General features: G+C 46.0%; 5 protein-coding genes across 6 annotated transcripts; 2 read left to right on the top strand and 3 right to left on the bottom strand.

Annotated features, from left to right (window-relative positions):
- Positions 1–619: 619 nt before the first annotated feature.
- Positions 620–2,745, top strand: LOC108163105 (proprotein convertase subtilisin/kexin type 5). The gene is made up of 4 exons (XM_017298199.2): positions 620–774; positions 843–941; positions 1,446–2,333; positions 2,386–2,745. The coding sequence occupies exons 1-4, from the start codon at positions 696–698 to the stop codon at positions 2,583–2,585; spliced, it is 1,266 nt and encodes a 421-aa protein (XP_017153688.1). The 5' UTR covers positions 620–695; the 3' UTR covers positions 2,586–2,745.
- A 1,627-nt stretch (positions 2,746–4,372) lies between these two features.
- LOC108163107 (pollen-specific leucine-rich repeat extensin-like protein 2) lies at positions 4,373–6,042 on the bottom strand. Its single transcript, XM_017298201.2, has 2 exons — positions 5,108–6,042; positions 4,373–5,050 (listed from the first exon to the last, which is right to left on the bottom strand). Exons 1-2 carry the CDS (start codon positions 5,991–5,993, stop codon positions 4,839–4,841), a joined length of 1,098 nt encoding a protein of 365 aa, XP_017153690.1. The 5' UTR covers positions 5,994–6,042; the 3' UTR covers positions 4,373–4,838.
- Positions 6,043–6,752: 710 nt separating this feature from the next.
- On the top strand, positions 6,753–13,658 carry LOC108163104. 2 transcript variants are annotated; one of them, XM_033394053.1, is made up of 4 exons: positions 6,753–6,813; positions 11,858–11,878; positions 11,944–12,084; positions 12,141–13,658. In XM_033394053.1, exons 1-4 carry the CDS (start codon positions 6,783–6,785, stop codon positions 13,625–13,627), a joined length of 1,680 nt encoding a protein of 559 aa, XP_033249944.1. In that variant the 5' UTR covers positions 6,753–6,782; the 3' UTR covers positions 13,628–13,658. The 2 variants fall into 2 exon arrangements, with proteins under 2 accessions (XP_033249944.1, XP_017153687.1); XM_017298198.2 differs by lacking the exon at positions 6,753–6,813 and having other exon boundaries at positions 11,779–11,878.
- Positions 7,331–11,225, bottom strand: LOC108163110 (putative ATP-dependent RNA helicase BoYb). Its single transcript, XM_017298205.2, has one exon. It carries the CDS (start codon positions 11,038–11,040, stop codon positions 7,732–7,734), a length of 3,309 nt encoding a protein of 1,102 aa, XP_017153694.1. The 5' UTR covers positions 11,041–11,225; the 3' UTR covers positions 7,331–7,731.
- On the bottom strand, positions 13,576–14,242 carry LOC108163109 (membrane magnesium transporter 1). The gene is made up of 3 exons (XM_017298204.2): positions 14,066–14,242; positions 13,940–13,992; positions 13,576–13,878 (listed from the first exon to the last, which is right to left on the bottom strand). Exons 1-3 carry the CDS (start codon positions 14,145–14,147, stop codon positions 13,675–13,677), a joined length of 339 nt encoding a protein of 112 aa, XP_017153693.1. The 5' UTR covers positions 14,148–14,242; the 3' UTR covers positions 13,576–13,674.
- Positions 14,243–14,425: the final 183 nt, after the last annotated feature.

Genomic DNA, 14,425 nt, shown 5'->3' with positions numbered 1-14,425 from the left:
TATATACATATTTTCAATTATATAAAAATGAATATACGTATTATATCCTCCAAATTATAATAATTTGAAATGTACCTTTCATTAATAACTGCAAAGCTCATAGTATCTATAGAACTAGATACATACACTAGAGAGTACACAAACCAAAAAAGCTTCTTTTACTCTAGGATTTAAGCTTTTAAAGCGCCTATTGAAGGGTTAAATAGAGTTGGCACAAAAACATAATTAAAATAATAATAAAATAAAAATTAGTTTCAACTATTTCGATCAAAATCCAAGATTAACTACAGCCCAATTCTTTCATTGGAATCCAACAAAATTCTATATTGTGAGCTTATTGGCTGACAATGGGTTAATGTCAATGGTTTTTCAATGGTCTGTGAAAGCTTCCGACTCTAACCGCAACTGTGAATAAAATTCAAAGGTGCTACTTATCATATACCATTCTATATGTACACACATTTATGTATATATATTCGTAAATTATCGCAAAAGTGTATTGAAGTTATCAGTAGAAAAGAAAACAGAAATGCTTGTGAAATACATGCATAAAAAGAGATAAGCATGTGTGTTAAAGTGAAATTGATTAGGGGCATTTGTGATACCGAACCCTTTGGCCGACAGTTAACCAAAATTGGTCGAGGCAAGCACAACACCCGATCGGATCGCTATACCAAAACTAAAAGAACTATACCATGGGTAGTCATACACTTTTCACCGCTCTGATAGTGGCCGCCCTCGCTCTCAGCCAGCTGGACAGCTGTCTGGCCATACGTAAGTTGGCCCAAACGAAGCGTGGGTTCGAATTTAACACTAAATTATTTTCTTTCTAACCACTGCAGAGTGCTATAACTGCACATCAAGTGATGGTGAAAATTGCCTCAAAAATCCCGCAAGTTTTTCTACCGTGGACTGCACAACTGATTGTTTTACTTCTGCAGGTTAGTACCCCACCTATGACTCATGAAAGATTATAAGACTCGCAACACATACTCGTTCAATGTGCAGCAAAGTGTTTGTACGTACAATGGCGAAATAGAAATATGTTACTGTTTAAACAGCTTAATCTGATCCATTAAAATGGGGTTTTGTTGAAACAGTTATAGCCAACAAAGACCAACATATCGTATCAGGAATGAAAGACAGCATCTTTGAATATTTGAATTTGAAATAATACTAAGCAGAGCTAACCAATTTTTTGGCGAATATGGTTAGGTAGTTCTTAGACTCCTGTTAGGCTCTCTTTTTACTCATATTCTGCTGACTGTGAAACCAATAATTTCGAAACAAAGGGATATTTTAATCAACAGTACGCTATCGGCTAGTGGTATCAATGATAGCCGCCATAAACGATTGACTAACTCTTTGGGGGGGTTGAGATTATTAAACTGATATTCGCTTTTCGAGAGTTCACACTTCACTTTTTCACGGACATGTACTTCCAGAGCCTGGAAACATAACTCGCGGCTGCCTTTCCGGTGACGCCAACTGCAGTGGTTTCAATTGCAATAGTTGCAACACCGACAAGTGCAACACGAACCTCGTTTGCCAGCAATGCCTGGGCCTGGCCGAGTGCGGTTCATCGAATGTGACAGACTCCAAATACAATGTGGTCTGCGGATCGACGGATCAGGTCTGTGTAAATCAGGTGAACGAAAACCAGACGGTGACGCGCCAGTGCGGCTCTGCCTGTGCCACCGATGCCAAGCCGGACACCTGTTCATCCTGCAATACGGCCCTCTGCAACGAGGGCATGTACCCAACGACACGCCTCCAGTGCTACAGCTGCACAGACGAGACCTGTAACACACCTGCCATCACCTCGCTGACTGCCTGTGCACTTGTCAGCGCTCAGTGCTACATGACCGGAACGAGCGCCACTACCATGCAACGTGGCTGCACCTCGGATGCAGGGGCCAAGTGCCAGGTGGGCAGCACGGATACGAGCTGCGTCATTTGCAACACGACGAGCTGCAACAATCTGGCCTACGAACGGGATGCCGGTACCTGCATCGAGTGCACCAATTGTGCCACGGAACAGAATACTACCATTGCCAAATCCTGTGGCACACTCACCTACAACCAGGAGGATCTCGGCTGCTACACCTTAAACAATGGCACTGTGACGCGTGGTTGTCTCACCGCCGAGCAGGAAGCCTGCACCACGGAGAACAGCTGCAAAAAATGTTCGGAGGCGAACTGCAATGTGGCTGCCGAGGCCGTTGAGTTCCAGTGTGCGATGTGCAGCACTCGCACCGATGGCAAGTGCCAGACCGGCGTTGATGCTCCTTTGACAGCTTGCACCTCCAACAATTGCTTCTACGGATATTGGAGTAAGTTTTATTTGTAGGTCATATGTTCGTTATCTAACCTTTCGTTTACCAGATGGAGCCGGTATACGCGGCTGCTTCGATCAGGCCAGCGAACTGATGCAGTACCAATGTGTTAACGAGAAGAGCCACGAATGCGTGCAGTGCAAGACGTCCCTTTGCAATAAGGTGCCCTTCTCCGGAGCAGACACCCTCAAAAAGCTGAGTGTGGGTCTCCTTGTGGGGCTCGTTCTGGCCCTTCGATACACCCTGTAAGCCCCATGACAAAACCGAAAACCATTGGCATTGTTTTTATTTTCGTTTTCCACATGGTATCTATAGAAACTAAGCACGGCGCTTGGCCTATGAGTAAGGCAATTATGATAATAGTTAGGAATATTTGTCTTATCACAAATAAAAGTCTTATACCAAATTATTTGAAATGTTTTCTGTATTATAGTCGTACATTGAAGATTTCTTGCAGAAATTGTACATCGTACATCTTATCTGTCTGTCTGTGGAAATAATAAATATTGAGATAAAATAAAAACATGCCTTATCAATTGATTAAGAAATCGCTTGGTTCTGCATTCTATGAACTCGAACATGCAGGCCAATAATTCTTTTTAGTTTTCAATCGAAAATAAACCGTGCCCAGTTCGGTATATTTTGAAGAGCTGCACAACCATGAGAACTGCGATTTTCATTGCAATATATAGTTTAAATATAGCTTAAATCTCTTTCGTAATTTTTCCGTAGTCAACGATAAGATTATCGAATGAACACCTTATCGTAGGATGGATATTTATACATATATTGTATAATTTTCTATATATGTATGTGAACTTAATTTGATCTACAAGAAAACTTTTTACCTCTGGTCGTTTAAAAATACATTTTATTAAAACTTGGATCAATAATCGCGGGTAAATTTTTATATCAAGCATTTTTGATTCTAATTTTTAATATGTATTAGATTCAAGAACAATAAATATACTGATATACTATCAGGAGAATGAAAATGCGATAATTGAAACTCTGCTCACAAATACACTTGTAACTTCCATGACTCAGAGTGTTCCTAAGCATTCACCAAAGAACTGATTAAACAAATGGCCAAAATGATTAGGGCCCTGCCCATCAATGGGGGGGCAGAGTTCGAATAACCACCTGGCTTAGATGAAGGTTTTGTAGGCACGTATATGGAATTACAGTCAGTTTGGGAGCACGTTGAGCAAAAGATGTTTCCGTGGCAGTATTCCGCGGAATTACCCACCAACTCGAATTCACAGCCTCGGCTGGTAATATTTTCGGCCCCTAAGAGATGAGGTCATATCATTGGCTATGTTGCCCACCCTGAAAGCATCCCACTTACTCATGTAAACGATGATGCAGGAATTCTCCCTGCCATCTCTCGGAAAGCAATTTGTTCGTTTTGTAAGCTTTACGGAACAGTTTTCATCAACTTTGGGGTCACAAACGAAGCAAGATATAGGCAATGTGTTGGGTATTGCAAGAGTAGTGTTTGGTTTTCTGGGGTCAGGATAAGTTTCACTATCCCTTAAATGAGATCCCACTGAGATCCCTTCGCTTGGCCTGGCCATCAATGTAATCCAGATAAACAAATCATTCAGCCACATTCTGGTCAGTGATATCCTTTAATCGTAGCGCGGTTTGATACTGTTTTTGTTTCCTATATGTTGATGTTTCAACCGCGACTGAAACAAAACTAATTGAAATTTTCTGGTCTTATCCCCCGATTGAAAAGCAACTATACGAACTCCTAATTAAATCGATATGGGGTACAACAGCTAAGGAGCCAAGCTTTTGAGTCCCTCTGGACATTGAACAAATAAAAAACCAAAAAAGAAAAGTCGGAATGAAAATTTGTATTATGGCCACTACTATACGATACCCAGGACACGGGGTGATGGGTTTTAGGAGCTCGTTCTTTCATTTTTTAGCAGGAATTGATCTGAGATTATCCAATATTAATGATTTCTGGCTCATCACTCGATTTATTTATATACATATAACTAAGGAGACTAATGTAAAACCAACTTTAAAAGATATCTGGCTACATTTAGGAACAGAGCTCTTAGGAAAAGATCACCATGTTATGGAGCTGTAAGTTTAACGAAGAATCGATCGGAAAGTATTTGTGAAATCATGATATTTCAATCAATCTTCAGAGCAGTAGTTAATTTGTTTTATTATTTATAAAATTTAAGAATCTACAAGGACTTATGAGTACAAGATTGACTTTATTTAAACTCTCCGAATCGTTTTTTTCATTCATGTTTCTCATTTTGCTGCATTATGTACATTTATTAATCATTTACTTAACAATTTTTGAAATAAACTGTTTCTAAAAGTATACCCGGTAATGCTTGAAGTGAATCAAATACTCCACCAAGCTTTTCACGAACAAAATTGATTTAAATGTGCATGGCGTGTCTCTCCTCCCTTATCATATTTATCGATTTTAATGGAATTTTAAAACGGTGATGACTCAGAGTCGAGGGGTTCCTACATCGTCACCAGACACCTGACTATACAAATTCCCCAGATAAGGGCACTGCCCAGCAGAGGAGCAGCTGCCGCATTCGACAGCGTCACCTCCTTGGCATTACAGTCGTTCTCGTAGCACATTTCACAGCCTTTCGCATTCGATTTGCAGTAGTTGTGGCCACTCTCCGCCAGTTCGGAGATGCAGCCACGCAGCACAAGCTTTTCCTCATCTAAAGCAGTGGAAGATATTAGTGGACACGTCGATCACACTCCCAGGCGGTACTTACTCTTGACGAAAGTTAGGCACCCATTACGTTTTCCCGGAGTCGATGCGCACTTTGTTCGATTCTTGGGCTTCTCCTTGCAGTTGCTGCAGCTGAAGCAACTTATTGATGGAAATAGTGGTACGGGTAGAGCTGAGGTTGGGGGGGGTTTAGTGGTCGCAGGTGTAGGTTGGGTGGTTGCCGGAGCGGGCTCTGTTGGTTCCTCATGCGGTGCATCGTCTTGGTAATCTTCAGCAGGAGGGTGCGGAAGTGCTTCCGTTTCTGTTGCTGGCTTATCCTTATCGGTGTTTTCAGTTTCGGTTGATGTTCCTGTGTGCTCTGATTCTACGGGTTTCGGATGGGCAGGAATTTCTGGTTCTCCCATTGGCGGTTCTGTTTGTTCCCCTGCAAAAGGAATATCCAATGTTCCCTTTGAAGGTTCATCCGGATCTTTTTCTTCCTCTTTAGTAGGAATGTCCTCTGTATCCATTGGCGGTTTCTCAGCTGGTGGCTCTTCCTTATCCGCTTCTGATTGGCGACCCAGATCTAACTGTTCGCCTGATGATGGCATATCTGCAGAACCCATGGACGATTCCGGCTGTTTATCCGCTTCTGATTGTGGACCCAGATCTAAATGTTCCCCCGATGAAGGCATGTCTGCTGTACCCATTGAAGATTCCTTTGGCTTGTCATCTTCGCTTTCGCTTGCTGTTGAGTTTTTATCATTCTGTTCCTGCATTTCAGATGACTTCAGTTCTTTTGGTTCCGACAACGTAGTCCCTGCCTCCATTTCAGGCGTCTGTTCTGTAGCTGCGTTCACGCTAAGTTCATGGATATTATCCTCCTGAGCCTCGGCCCAATGCAAGAGGACCGTCAGTGCGATCCAGAGGAGAAGTTGCTTCGTCTGCATGGTGGCTAGTGATCGGTTGTAGCTTCGCGGGTCGTCTGATTCTGAGGGGGTATTACAGTTTCCGCGAAATACAGCTCCCACTTGACCTCACGGGAGGGAGCTTTATCTGGATGTTTATGCACGAGTATCTTCAGCGATATCGTTTTATCCGCCAGCTCTGGAGAGCTCTGCAAACACTGGCAATGCAATCGGTAAAGTAAAGCCAACAAAGTGCTGCCCTAGATGAGTTCGTTGTCGTTCCTGTCCAGTTGCTGTTTTTCTGTCTACTGAGAGAGGTTTCCACTAAATTGCCTTGTCATACTGGTCATACATATACTAGAATCCCTTGATTGTCACGCAATTATCCGAGCTCTAATTTAAATCGATATTGGACGGGGGCGGGGGTGCCAAGCGGGTGCCCGCTTATGAGCCGCTCTCGACATCCTTGCAATGAATGCGGAACGGGACCCGTACCCCACCGTACCCACCGACTGAATTATTGATGATGTGAACCTTTCGATGGGCAGATGGGTTACACCGATAATGGGATCAAGGCATATGACCACATTATGGAACATGTCATTATGCAAATGGCAGACAAATGTGCTTTGTTCTGTCCTATTCTTTTGGCAGTTGGGGATTCACTAAAAATCTCTCTACGAGTATTGCCCATGGCTTATCCTTTTCACTTTAACTAATAGTACTATCATTTCATTATTCTGCAAATTGATAAGTCGTAAAATATTCGTAGTTTATAAATATCAATGTGCAAAGAAAGCCAATGCATTATCATGCAGGTCCGTTTCTAGAATGGTTCGTCTGAATAAACCACCTCTCCTCCTGCTGTTGCATTGTACGTCCGTTCTCAGGCCTTATTTGGTTTCCAAGAATACGATGACATGTCGGCCATTGTCTGCTACCATTGCGACTCGATTGCCCTGCCCGAGTGCGCCCAGACCCTGGGTGAGGTCGGGGTCTTGCCCTACGAGGACTGCACCAACCAGCTGTCGTGTGCCATGTCCATTGGTGAGTCCACTGCCTCCCAGGCATTGACCTTCAACTCTTCAACCGCCTCTTGCAATCAATTCAATCACCAATAGTGGGTTTGGTGCGGATACCCCCTCCAATGGGGTCACCTACTCCAAGACAAGTACTCTTTCGCGCTCTCTCTGTCTCTCTCTTGCCCAAATACTCGTAATATCACCCATAATATCTCAACAATAATTATTAATATAACACAAATATTATAACCATGGTCTTAGCAATGGTACGAGTATGTTCGCTCATGTTAACTCTAAGTTTTAGCTACCTCTGGTTTGTAAGTCTGTTCTGGCTTCTACAGTCTATATCTTTGTAGTCCCACTCCAATTTTATCATCAAAATGTTCGAAAGTCAGCGCACACACATATGATCTGTACTGTCTGTAGTTCTACGAAGATACATTTCTAATTGATTTGTAAAGTATGGACAAAACAGATAGCAAGCTAATAGTATATGTACATACACACAGGAGTTCAGAGAGGATTTGTGTAACCAAGAGATTCATTAAAGAGTTTTATATATGTGTTTTGCGTGTCTCAAGTGTTAAGTAATATATTGTTATCAATGGTAAATAAATTTTACAAAATTTCTGTTTCTTCCATATAGTCTGATTGGGAATCCCAATATCTTTCATACGATCTCTACGATCAATAGTTAATTAGTTCTCCAATTATAGAGAACACCATACAAATATTATGAAAGAAAGGTTTCTTAAATACTAATTCATGTCGATCTTTCTGTAGTCTTCCGGTCGCTCCACCCCATCCTCGGATTCTGACTCGGACTCGGTTGGCTCGCTACATTCCTCTTTAGCTGTGCTCTTTTGAACCATCCCCAATCCATAATCACGCATCAACTGTCCGAGATTGGTTCGCTGTCGCTGATGCCATTTCTCCTCGACATTCATCTTGTCGTAGTTCAGTTGAAAGAACTTTGAGAGGACGAATGGGGTGGGGTAGTAGCCTGGGTCCATCTTTTGAAGCTCAATGTAAACAGTGCGCCCTGTCATGGCATGTTGTACGCCCTTGAAGATCATGCCTGTGTTTACAAAGAACTCGCAGCTTTCTGATCCGTATTCGCCTATAGGAGTAGCTTGGAAGAAAACACCAGTGCTTTCTATCAGTCGTGTCCGGTAGGACATTTTCTCATCTACCAGGGCCACCTGTAGATGGAGGGCGCCGAGGGTCTGGTAGTATTTAACATCGGGACACTTTGCGCGCCGCAAAAGACGAGCAGCATTACTTGCTGTAAAGCCAGCCCTGGCAGAAACTGTCTCTAACTTTAATTTTTGGCTTTTTTCTTGTTTCGGCTTCTCCTCCTTGGGCTCGGCAGCGATAACGCACGGCGCCGCCTTGCTCGTGACTGCTTCCATTTCCTCGAGGCGGTCTAGCGCGGCGCATCTTCTTAAGCAGTCATAGAAATCGGCTATTGGTACCTTCTTAATATCCGAAGCTTCCGATTCTCCAGGCTGGTCCTGGCCAACAGGCATGACAGGGCTCTGCTTAGGTTCCAACTCGGAATCGGTTTCTTCCGCGGAATCTGTTTCTTCCTGGCTACGCTCCTGGCGTACACGGTTCTCCCGGCCCGTCTTAAGCTCATGGTCCACTATATCTGACATCTTGGAAGTGTCCTGCTTTGAGGGTGGGCTCTTGTCCATGTCCTCGCCGATGTGCTCTTTGTGCCCATTTGCCACCACACGTGCTTCTTCACATGAGTTCGGTTCCTTTTCCAGTTCTGGTGGATCTTGTGGGATCGGCGGTGCGTCCAGCTTGATGTGCTCCTCGAAGAATTTCAAAATCTTCTCTTTGGTCCGATCACATCGCTTGCTCATCTTTGCCTCGACCTGTGCTCTTTGTAGGTTCAAGTGGAGATTAAAAACCTTCAGCGTCTTAAGGTAGATCATGGACACCATGCATGTGGCGAAGATCGTGTGCGAAGTGGAAAATGCCACTTTGGCCTGGACGAAGTGGTCAACGGGCGCCGTGTTCAGCCAGTCTTGAACCGTCTGAGCATCTCTGTCAGCCCAATGGCGCTCACCCATGTGGTTAACCATTCCCAGGAGGCGCAGGTCCATGCACAATGGCGGCGCACTAACGTACTCATCGGGGCAGACATGGAGCGACATGCAGTTGGTCTCGAAACGGCGAGTGCTATTGTCCATAGCCTGGACCAGCACCATGAGGTTCGACTGGACCAGATTCACATTCTCAATGAGCGGCACGCTGAGCACCCGGACACGCTCATAGGTATAGCCAGACCCTTTCGAAGTCTTCCACAGACACACGGCTTGGTGTAGCGGTGGCCAGTAGCGTGGTGGTGGCTCCACCCTCTCCTCGGTGAGCCTCAAGTTCATCAGGACCGGAAAATTCCAGGCGGGGTGTAAATCGTGCCATTTACCCCCCGGGGGAATGTGCTCGTAGACGATCACACAGTAGTGTCCGGGGGAGTAGACGCGCAGCACGTGGACCTTGATGTCCCCCGAACAGGGTACCGCAGATGAACGGCGATCTGCTTCGTGCAGATAATGACGATCACGGCACATAGTATCCCAGCAATCACCGTGACCCAAGATCTCTCTGCAAATCGGCTTCACAATGGTTTTCATTGCGTTCATCTCCTTGCGGATGCGAACAGCCATCGCCACAATATTGGGGTCCAACTTCTGGTGGAGCTGCATAAGATCGACCAGTTTGGGCAGCTCTTTGGCGTTCCCTTCTTCCAAGAGGACAAGCGAATCCAGGATCCTTCCATCGGTTGCGGTTGCTGGTGGGGACAATGCCTTGGGATGCGTCAGTACATTGGGCACGTTGTCGGACAGGAACAAGTAGCGATTCTTGAATTTGCCCCATGACGCACTCATGTTGTAGTGGATTATGGTGTGCGCATTGCGTATTCTCAGCTCGGGACAGTAGTCGGTGCAGACAAAGATCACGCCACGGGTGTCACACGTCCAGCTGCTTACCTTATCGAGATACGACAGATCCACGGTCTGGTAGTAGGCCAGACAGTCGTACTCGAAATACTCTAAGGATCCGACCAGCAGGGCCATCTCCTTATCGCCAGCGCAGAAGATGATGGTGCGATATTCCGCCGGCGGACGTTGACGAAGCAGTTTCACCACCGCAGTGACCTTGTCCACCGCCGCGACCATATTCACTAACAATCGCATCCCGCCATAAAGAGCAGCTTCCAGAATATCGCCAAAGATCAGGCAGGGATGTTGATTGTACCGGCGCACCTGGGCCAACAGGGCTGGAGTGTAATGTTGGGAAACCATCACCACCTGCGGACAGGGATGATGATGGGTGCCATTGCTATTGGTCATGCTTGGAATGTACTGCTGGGCCAGCTTCAGTTCCTCTTTCTGCATTAAGTCCACGTCATCGAAGACCACTACCTGCAGCTGATTAAGCTTTAGCAGGCCCGCTCCTTGCTTGCACGCTTTGGCAAATCGGGCTGGGGTGGCCACCAACACGCCTATTTCGTTGAGCCACGCACCCATGAAATCGGGAGTGCACTCCATGGGAACGGTCAACACTCTCGTCACAATGATCCCCACGTCATCCACGGTCTCTTTCTTTGGCATTAGCGCACTGCATAAGGCGGCCACCTGCGCCAGTCGGTTTAAGTCTGGCACTAGAATCAGGGCAATGGGTCCCATTCCGTGCGAGATATCCAGTAAATCAACCGCCACTTCTCTCCGGCGCCGATTCGCGGCCAGGATCGAGTTGACAACGTGGCAAACGGGCGGCACATATCCCATCGTGCGGCCGCTGCGTGGGGCACTCACAATGAGGACACCGTGACCCGGGCCCTTGAGAAGATGCGGCCAGGCATAGCTCTGCAGCCGCTGCAGACGGTTCAAGCCCAGTTTTCGCATCCTTTCCAAAATTTCCGGCAAAAGTGAAACTTCTGCGAATGTGCGAAACGGCGTCACTTTCGCGGTTGCATGGGCCACAACATAATCAGAGCAGTTCGGGCCTACAAGCGGTTGGATAATATCCCCTTGGTTAAATAATTTTGACATTTTGTTGGACTTATCTGATCGCTTTCAGGATGCCTCTGAATTTATTAGATTTCTTTTGGTTCTTCGAATTAATTTTTGTGAAAATGGCAGCCGGAAATAATGAACAGCTGGCAGCGCTGCAAGCGAGTCTTGCATATCGATATGTTTATCGGTCTCTAACAGTTGATCTGATTATTGTAGTTGCAAAATAAATTGTTTAATTTAATTACAGAATCCAGAGAAGAGACAATGTACAGGTAATTGGTTTGTTTGTAATTGTTTAAAAGTTTAAAATTAAACAATAAAATAAATTGGAGAATAAGTCGAGCTGGCATCTCGACCAACTGCAATCGCTTATCGATTATGGCGTTGAATTATCTAATTCCCGAATTTCAAAGTTTGAATATCCCCCTCCTGAATATTAGTGCTCATCTCATATCTGCGAGGCCGCTATCAGAACTGCTCTACTGATCTGAAAATAGTTGAATTATTGATGATGTGAACCTTGCGATGGCAATCTGGGTTACACCGATAATGGGGTCACGGAGTTATGGAATATTTCAGTATGCATATGGCAGAACAATCTGCTTGTTCTGTCCCATTCTTTTGGCACTTTGACTGTTCTTTGTCTGAAAAGCTCTCTACCAGTATTGCCCATGTCTACTTCTATGGCTTATCCTTATCATTTTAACTTATGGTACAATCATTTCATTACTCTACAAATTGATAAGTCATAAAATACTCACAGATTATAATTTTCAATGTGCAAACAAAGCCAATGCATTATCATGCAGGTCCGTTTCTAGAATGGTTCGTCTGAATAAACCACCTCTCCTCCTGCTGCTGCTGCTGCTGTCATGTAAGTCCGTTCACAGGCTTTAATTGGTTTCCAATAGTACGATGACATGTCGGTTCTAACAATAGGCTCGCTGCACTCTGTTCGGGCCATTGTCTGCTACCATTGCGACTCGATTGCCCTGCCCGAGTGCGCCCAGACCCTGGGTGAGGTCGGGGTCTTGCCCTACCAGGACTGCACCAACCAGCTGTCCTGTGCCATGTCCATTGGTGAGTCCACCGCCTGCCAGACATTGACCTTCAACTGATTTGGCCGCCTCTTGCAGTCGATTCCATCACGTACCGTGGGTGTGGTGCAGATACCCCCACTACTGGTGCAACATATTCTAAGAGCTGCTCTCTGAACCTTTGCAATGCTGGGGTCTATCCTCCTGGGCGTCTCAAATGTCATCATTGTGCGGGGGCGGATTGCGTGGTGGCACCTGGGGCCAAACCAAAGCCATGCCGCTACCATCACGAGGAGGATCAGTGCTACACCGAGGTACTAAATGCCACCGAGGCCTATCGCGGCTGTGTCTCGGAGGGAAATCACACCGTCTCGAGTGCCGCAAAGCTGTGCGAGTACAACGGCTGCAATGATGAGCAGGGAGCCTGGACACAGACCTGTGTCACCTGTGATTCCAGCAGTGGACGTGGCTGCAAGATGGATCTCTTTCAGGTGAACAGCGCCAATTGCAATGTGAGTCTGTACGAGGATTGCCAGCAGGATGTGCTGCTGGGTGAGCAGGACGACAAGTTCTGCTTCAGCTATCGAAAGTTGAGTCGCGTAGTGAGAGGCTGCTCCACCACACTGCCAGCGGATTTGGCGCCACTCCTAGAGGAGCTGGACAAGTGCCAAACGGGTGACAAGTGCAATGCCCGGTGTATTCCCCAGCAGCGTTGCTTGACCTGCAACTCCGTGGATCAGCCACTGTGCCGGACCAATGTCACTGCGGTAACCAACAGCACGTGTGGCTCTGCCGAGGCCTCCTCCTGCTTCGCCTGCGAGTACTCCGACTGGAATATACGCAGGGGATGCGGTGCCCCACCCACCGAGGCGGGAATCCTCAATTGCTATGAATGCGACGCAGAGTCAGGCTGCAACAGTCGCGACTTTACACGATGCTATCGCTGCAGCTCGGATCAGGCGGGAGCGGCCTGTGCCAACTGGGAGCGACCCGGTGGCATATACATAGAGGAATGTGCCCAACCGGGCGCACAGTGTCTCGTGCTAACCCATAGCAATGGAACCACCGAAAGGGGATGTCAGCGAGAGGATTTCAGCTGCACTTCTTCGAACCTCTCCGCCTGCAAGAGCTGTAATGGCAGCTTCTGCAACAAAGGAGCCTTTCCGGAGGAACGTCTCTGGTGCCATCAGTGCACAGGGAATCAGGCGGACTGTGAGAAAATCTCACGAGGATCCAATGCTATTCCATGTCCACTGCAGCCCAACGAACCGGCAGAACAGGCGGAGGCCTGTCTGGAATACTACGATACACACAAGCAGCTGGTGGTGCGGGGCTGTCGCTCCAATCCTCAGATGTACTACGAGTGTCTGTTGCAAAGTGGCCGCCAAGACGGTTGCCGTCTGTGCCACAGTCCAGCGTGCAATTCGAGCCCCGGTGAAGACCTTCGTGCCGACTCCGAACTGGAAATCAGAGCCCTTGATCTCGTCTTGGCCAAGAACTCGTCGTATTCTGCAACTCCAACGTCAGTGGTATGTGTAATTTGGTCATTGTTTAGCATAATTTATATTGTAACTGCACGAAACTAAACTAATAAAAGAGCTGGCAGCGTTTCCATTCCATGCTGCGGCGGCTCCTATTGGGCCTTTTCGAATGGCGTGTAGCCCGGATTCAAAGCACGTCCGCGGTGATTAAACGAGTAGAATGATGGGAAGTTGCCCAATGTGTCCCAAGTCTTTTGCTGCATGTCCACAGTGGCACGAATCTCCTTGAAGTGGCCCACAACCTCAATGATGTTGTACACAACCACCACCAGACTGATGACGGTCTGAAGAATAATCTGAAAGGGATGATGATGGATTAGGTAAAGTGGAGACTGCAATGTGGCGTGTATCCCTTACATCCAATGGCAAACTATTCCATTCCTGCTCTGTAAGACGCAAGTACGTGCGATCTGCGGATTTTTAATTTGGGTTAGTTTTCATTTCTGGTCCAAAGTTCCCCGTAACAGCGGTGAAAATACTCACGGTGTGCTGCCGAGAAGGCGGCGTGGGCTAAGCTGGCGAAGCCAGCAATCAATAAAAGCTTGTTAAAAAAGGTGCTTCCCATTTTTGGATTCACAAAAATTCAATTTACAAAAATTTTTCTGTAAATTTGCTGGTAATTTGACAATGCGGGCACACTTAGGTAAACATGTAGCATGTACATCACATCTTTTTCTTGGGTCTAATGGTATTTTTCAGGTTACGGTCACATTGAAAATACCTAAAAACCTAATTTCATTAACAAACCAACAAAAAGAGTTCTTTAATTTAACCACTCTTGTAGAAAATTGATTCATAATTCGGATGAAATTACATGTTTAGTGCTGAGAGTCCTAGTAAGCT

Source organism: Drosophila miranda, chromosome 4, assembly GCF_003369915.1.
Source record: "Drosophila miranda strain MSH22 chromosome 4, D.miranda_PacBio2.1, whole genome shotgun sequence".
Classification (NCBI taxonomy): Eukaryota; Metazoa; Arthropoda; class Insecta; order Diptera; family Drosophilidae; genus Drosophila; species Drosophila miranda.
Note: the sequence above shows the minus strand (reverse complement) of the source record. Positions and strands in the feature narration are given on the sequence as shown.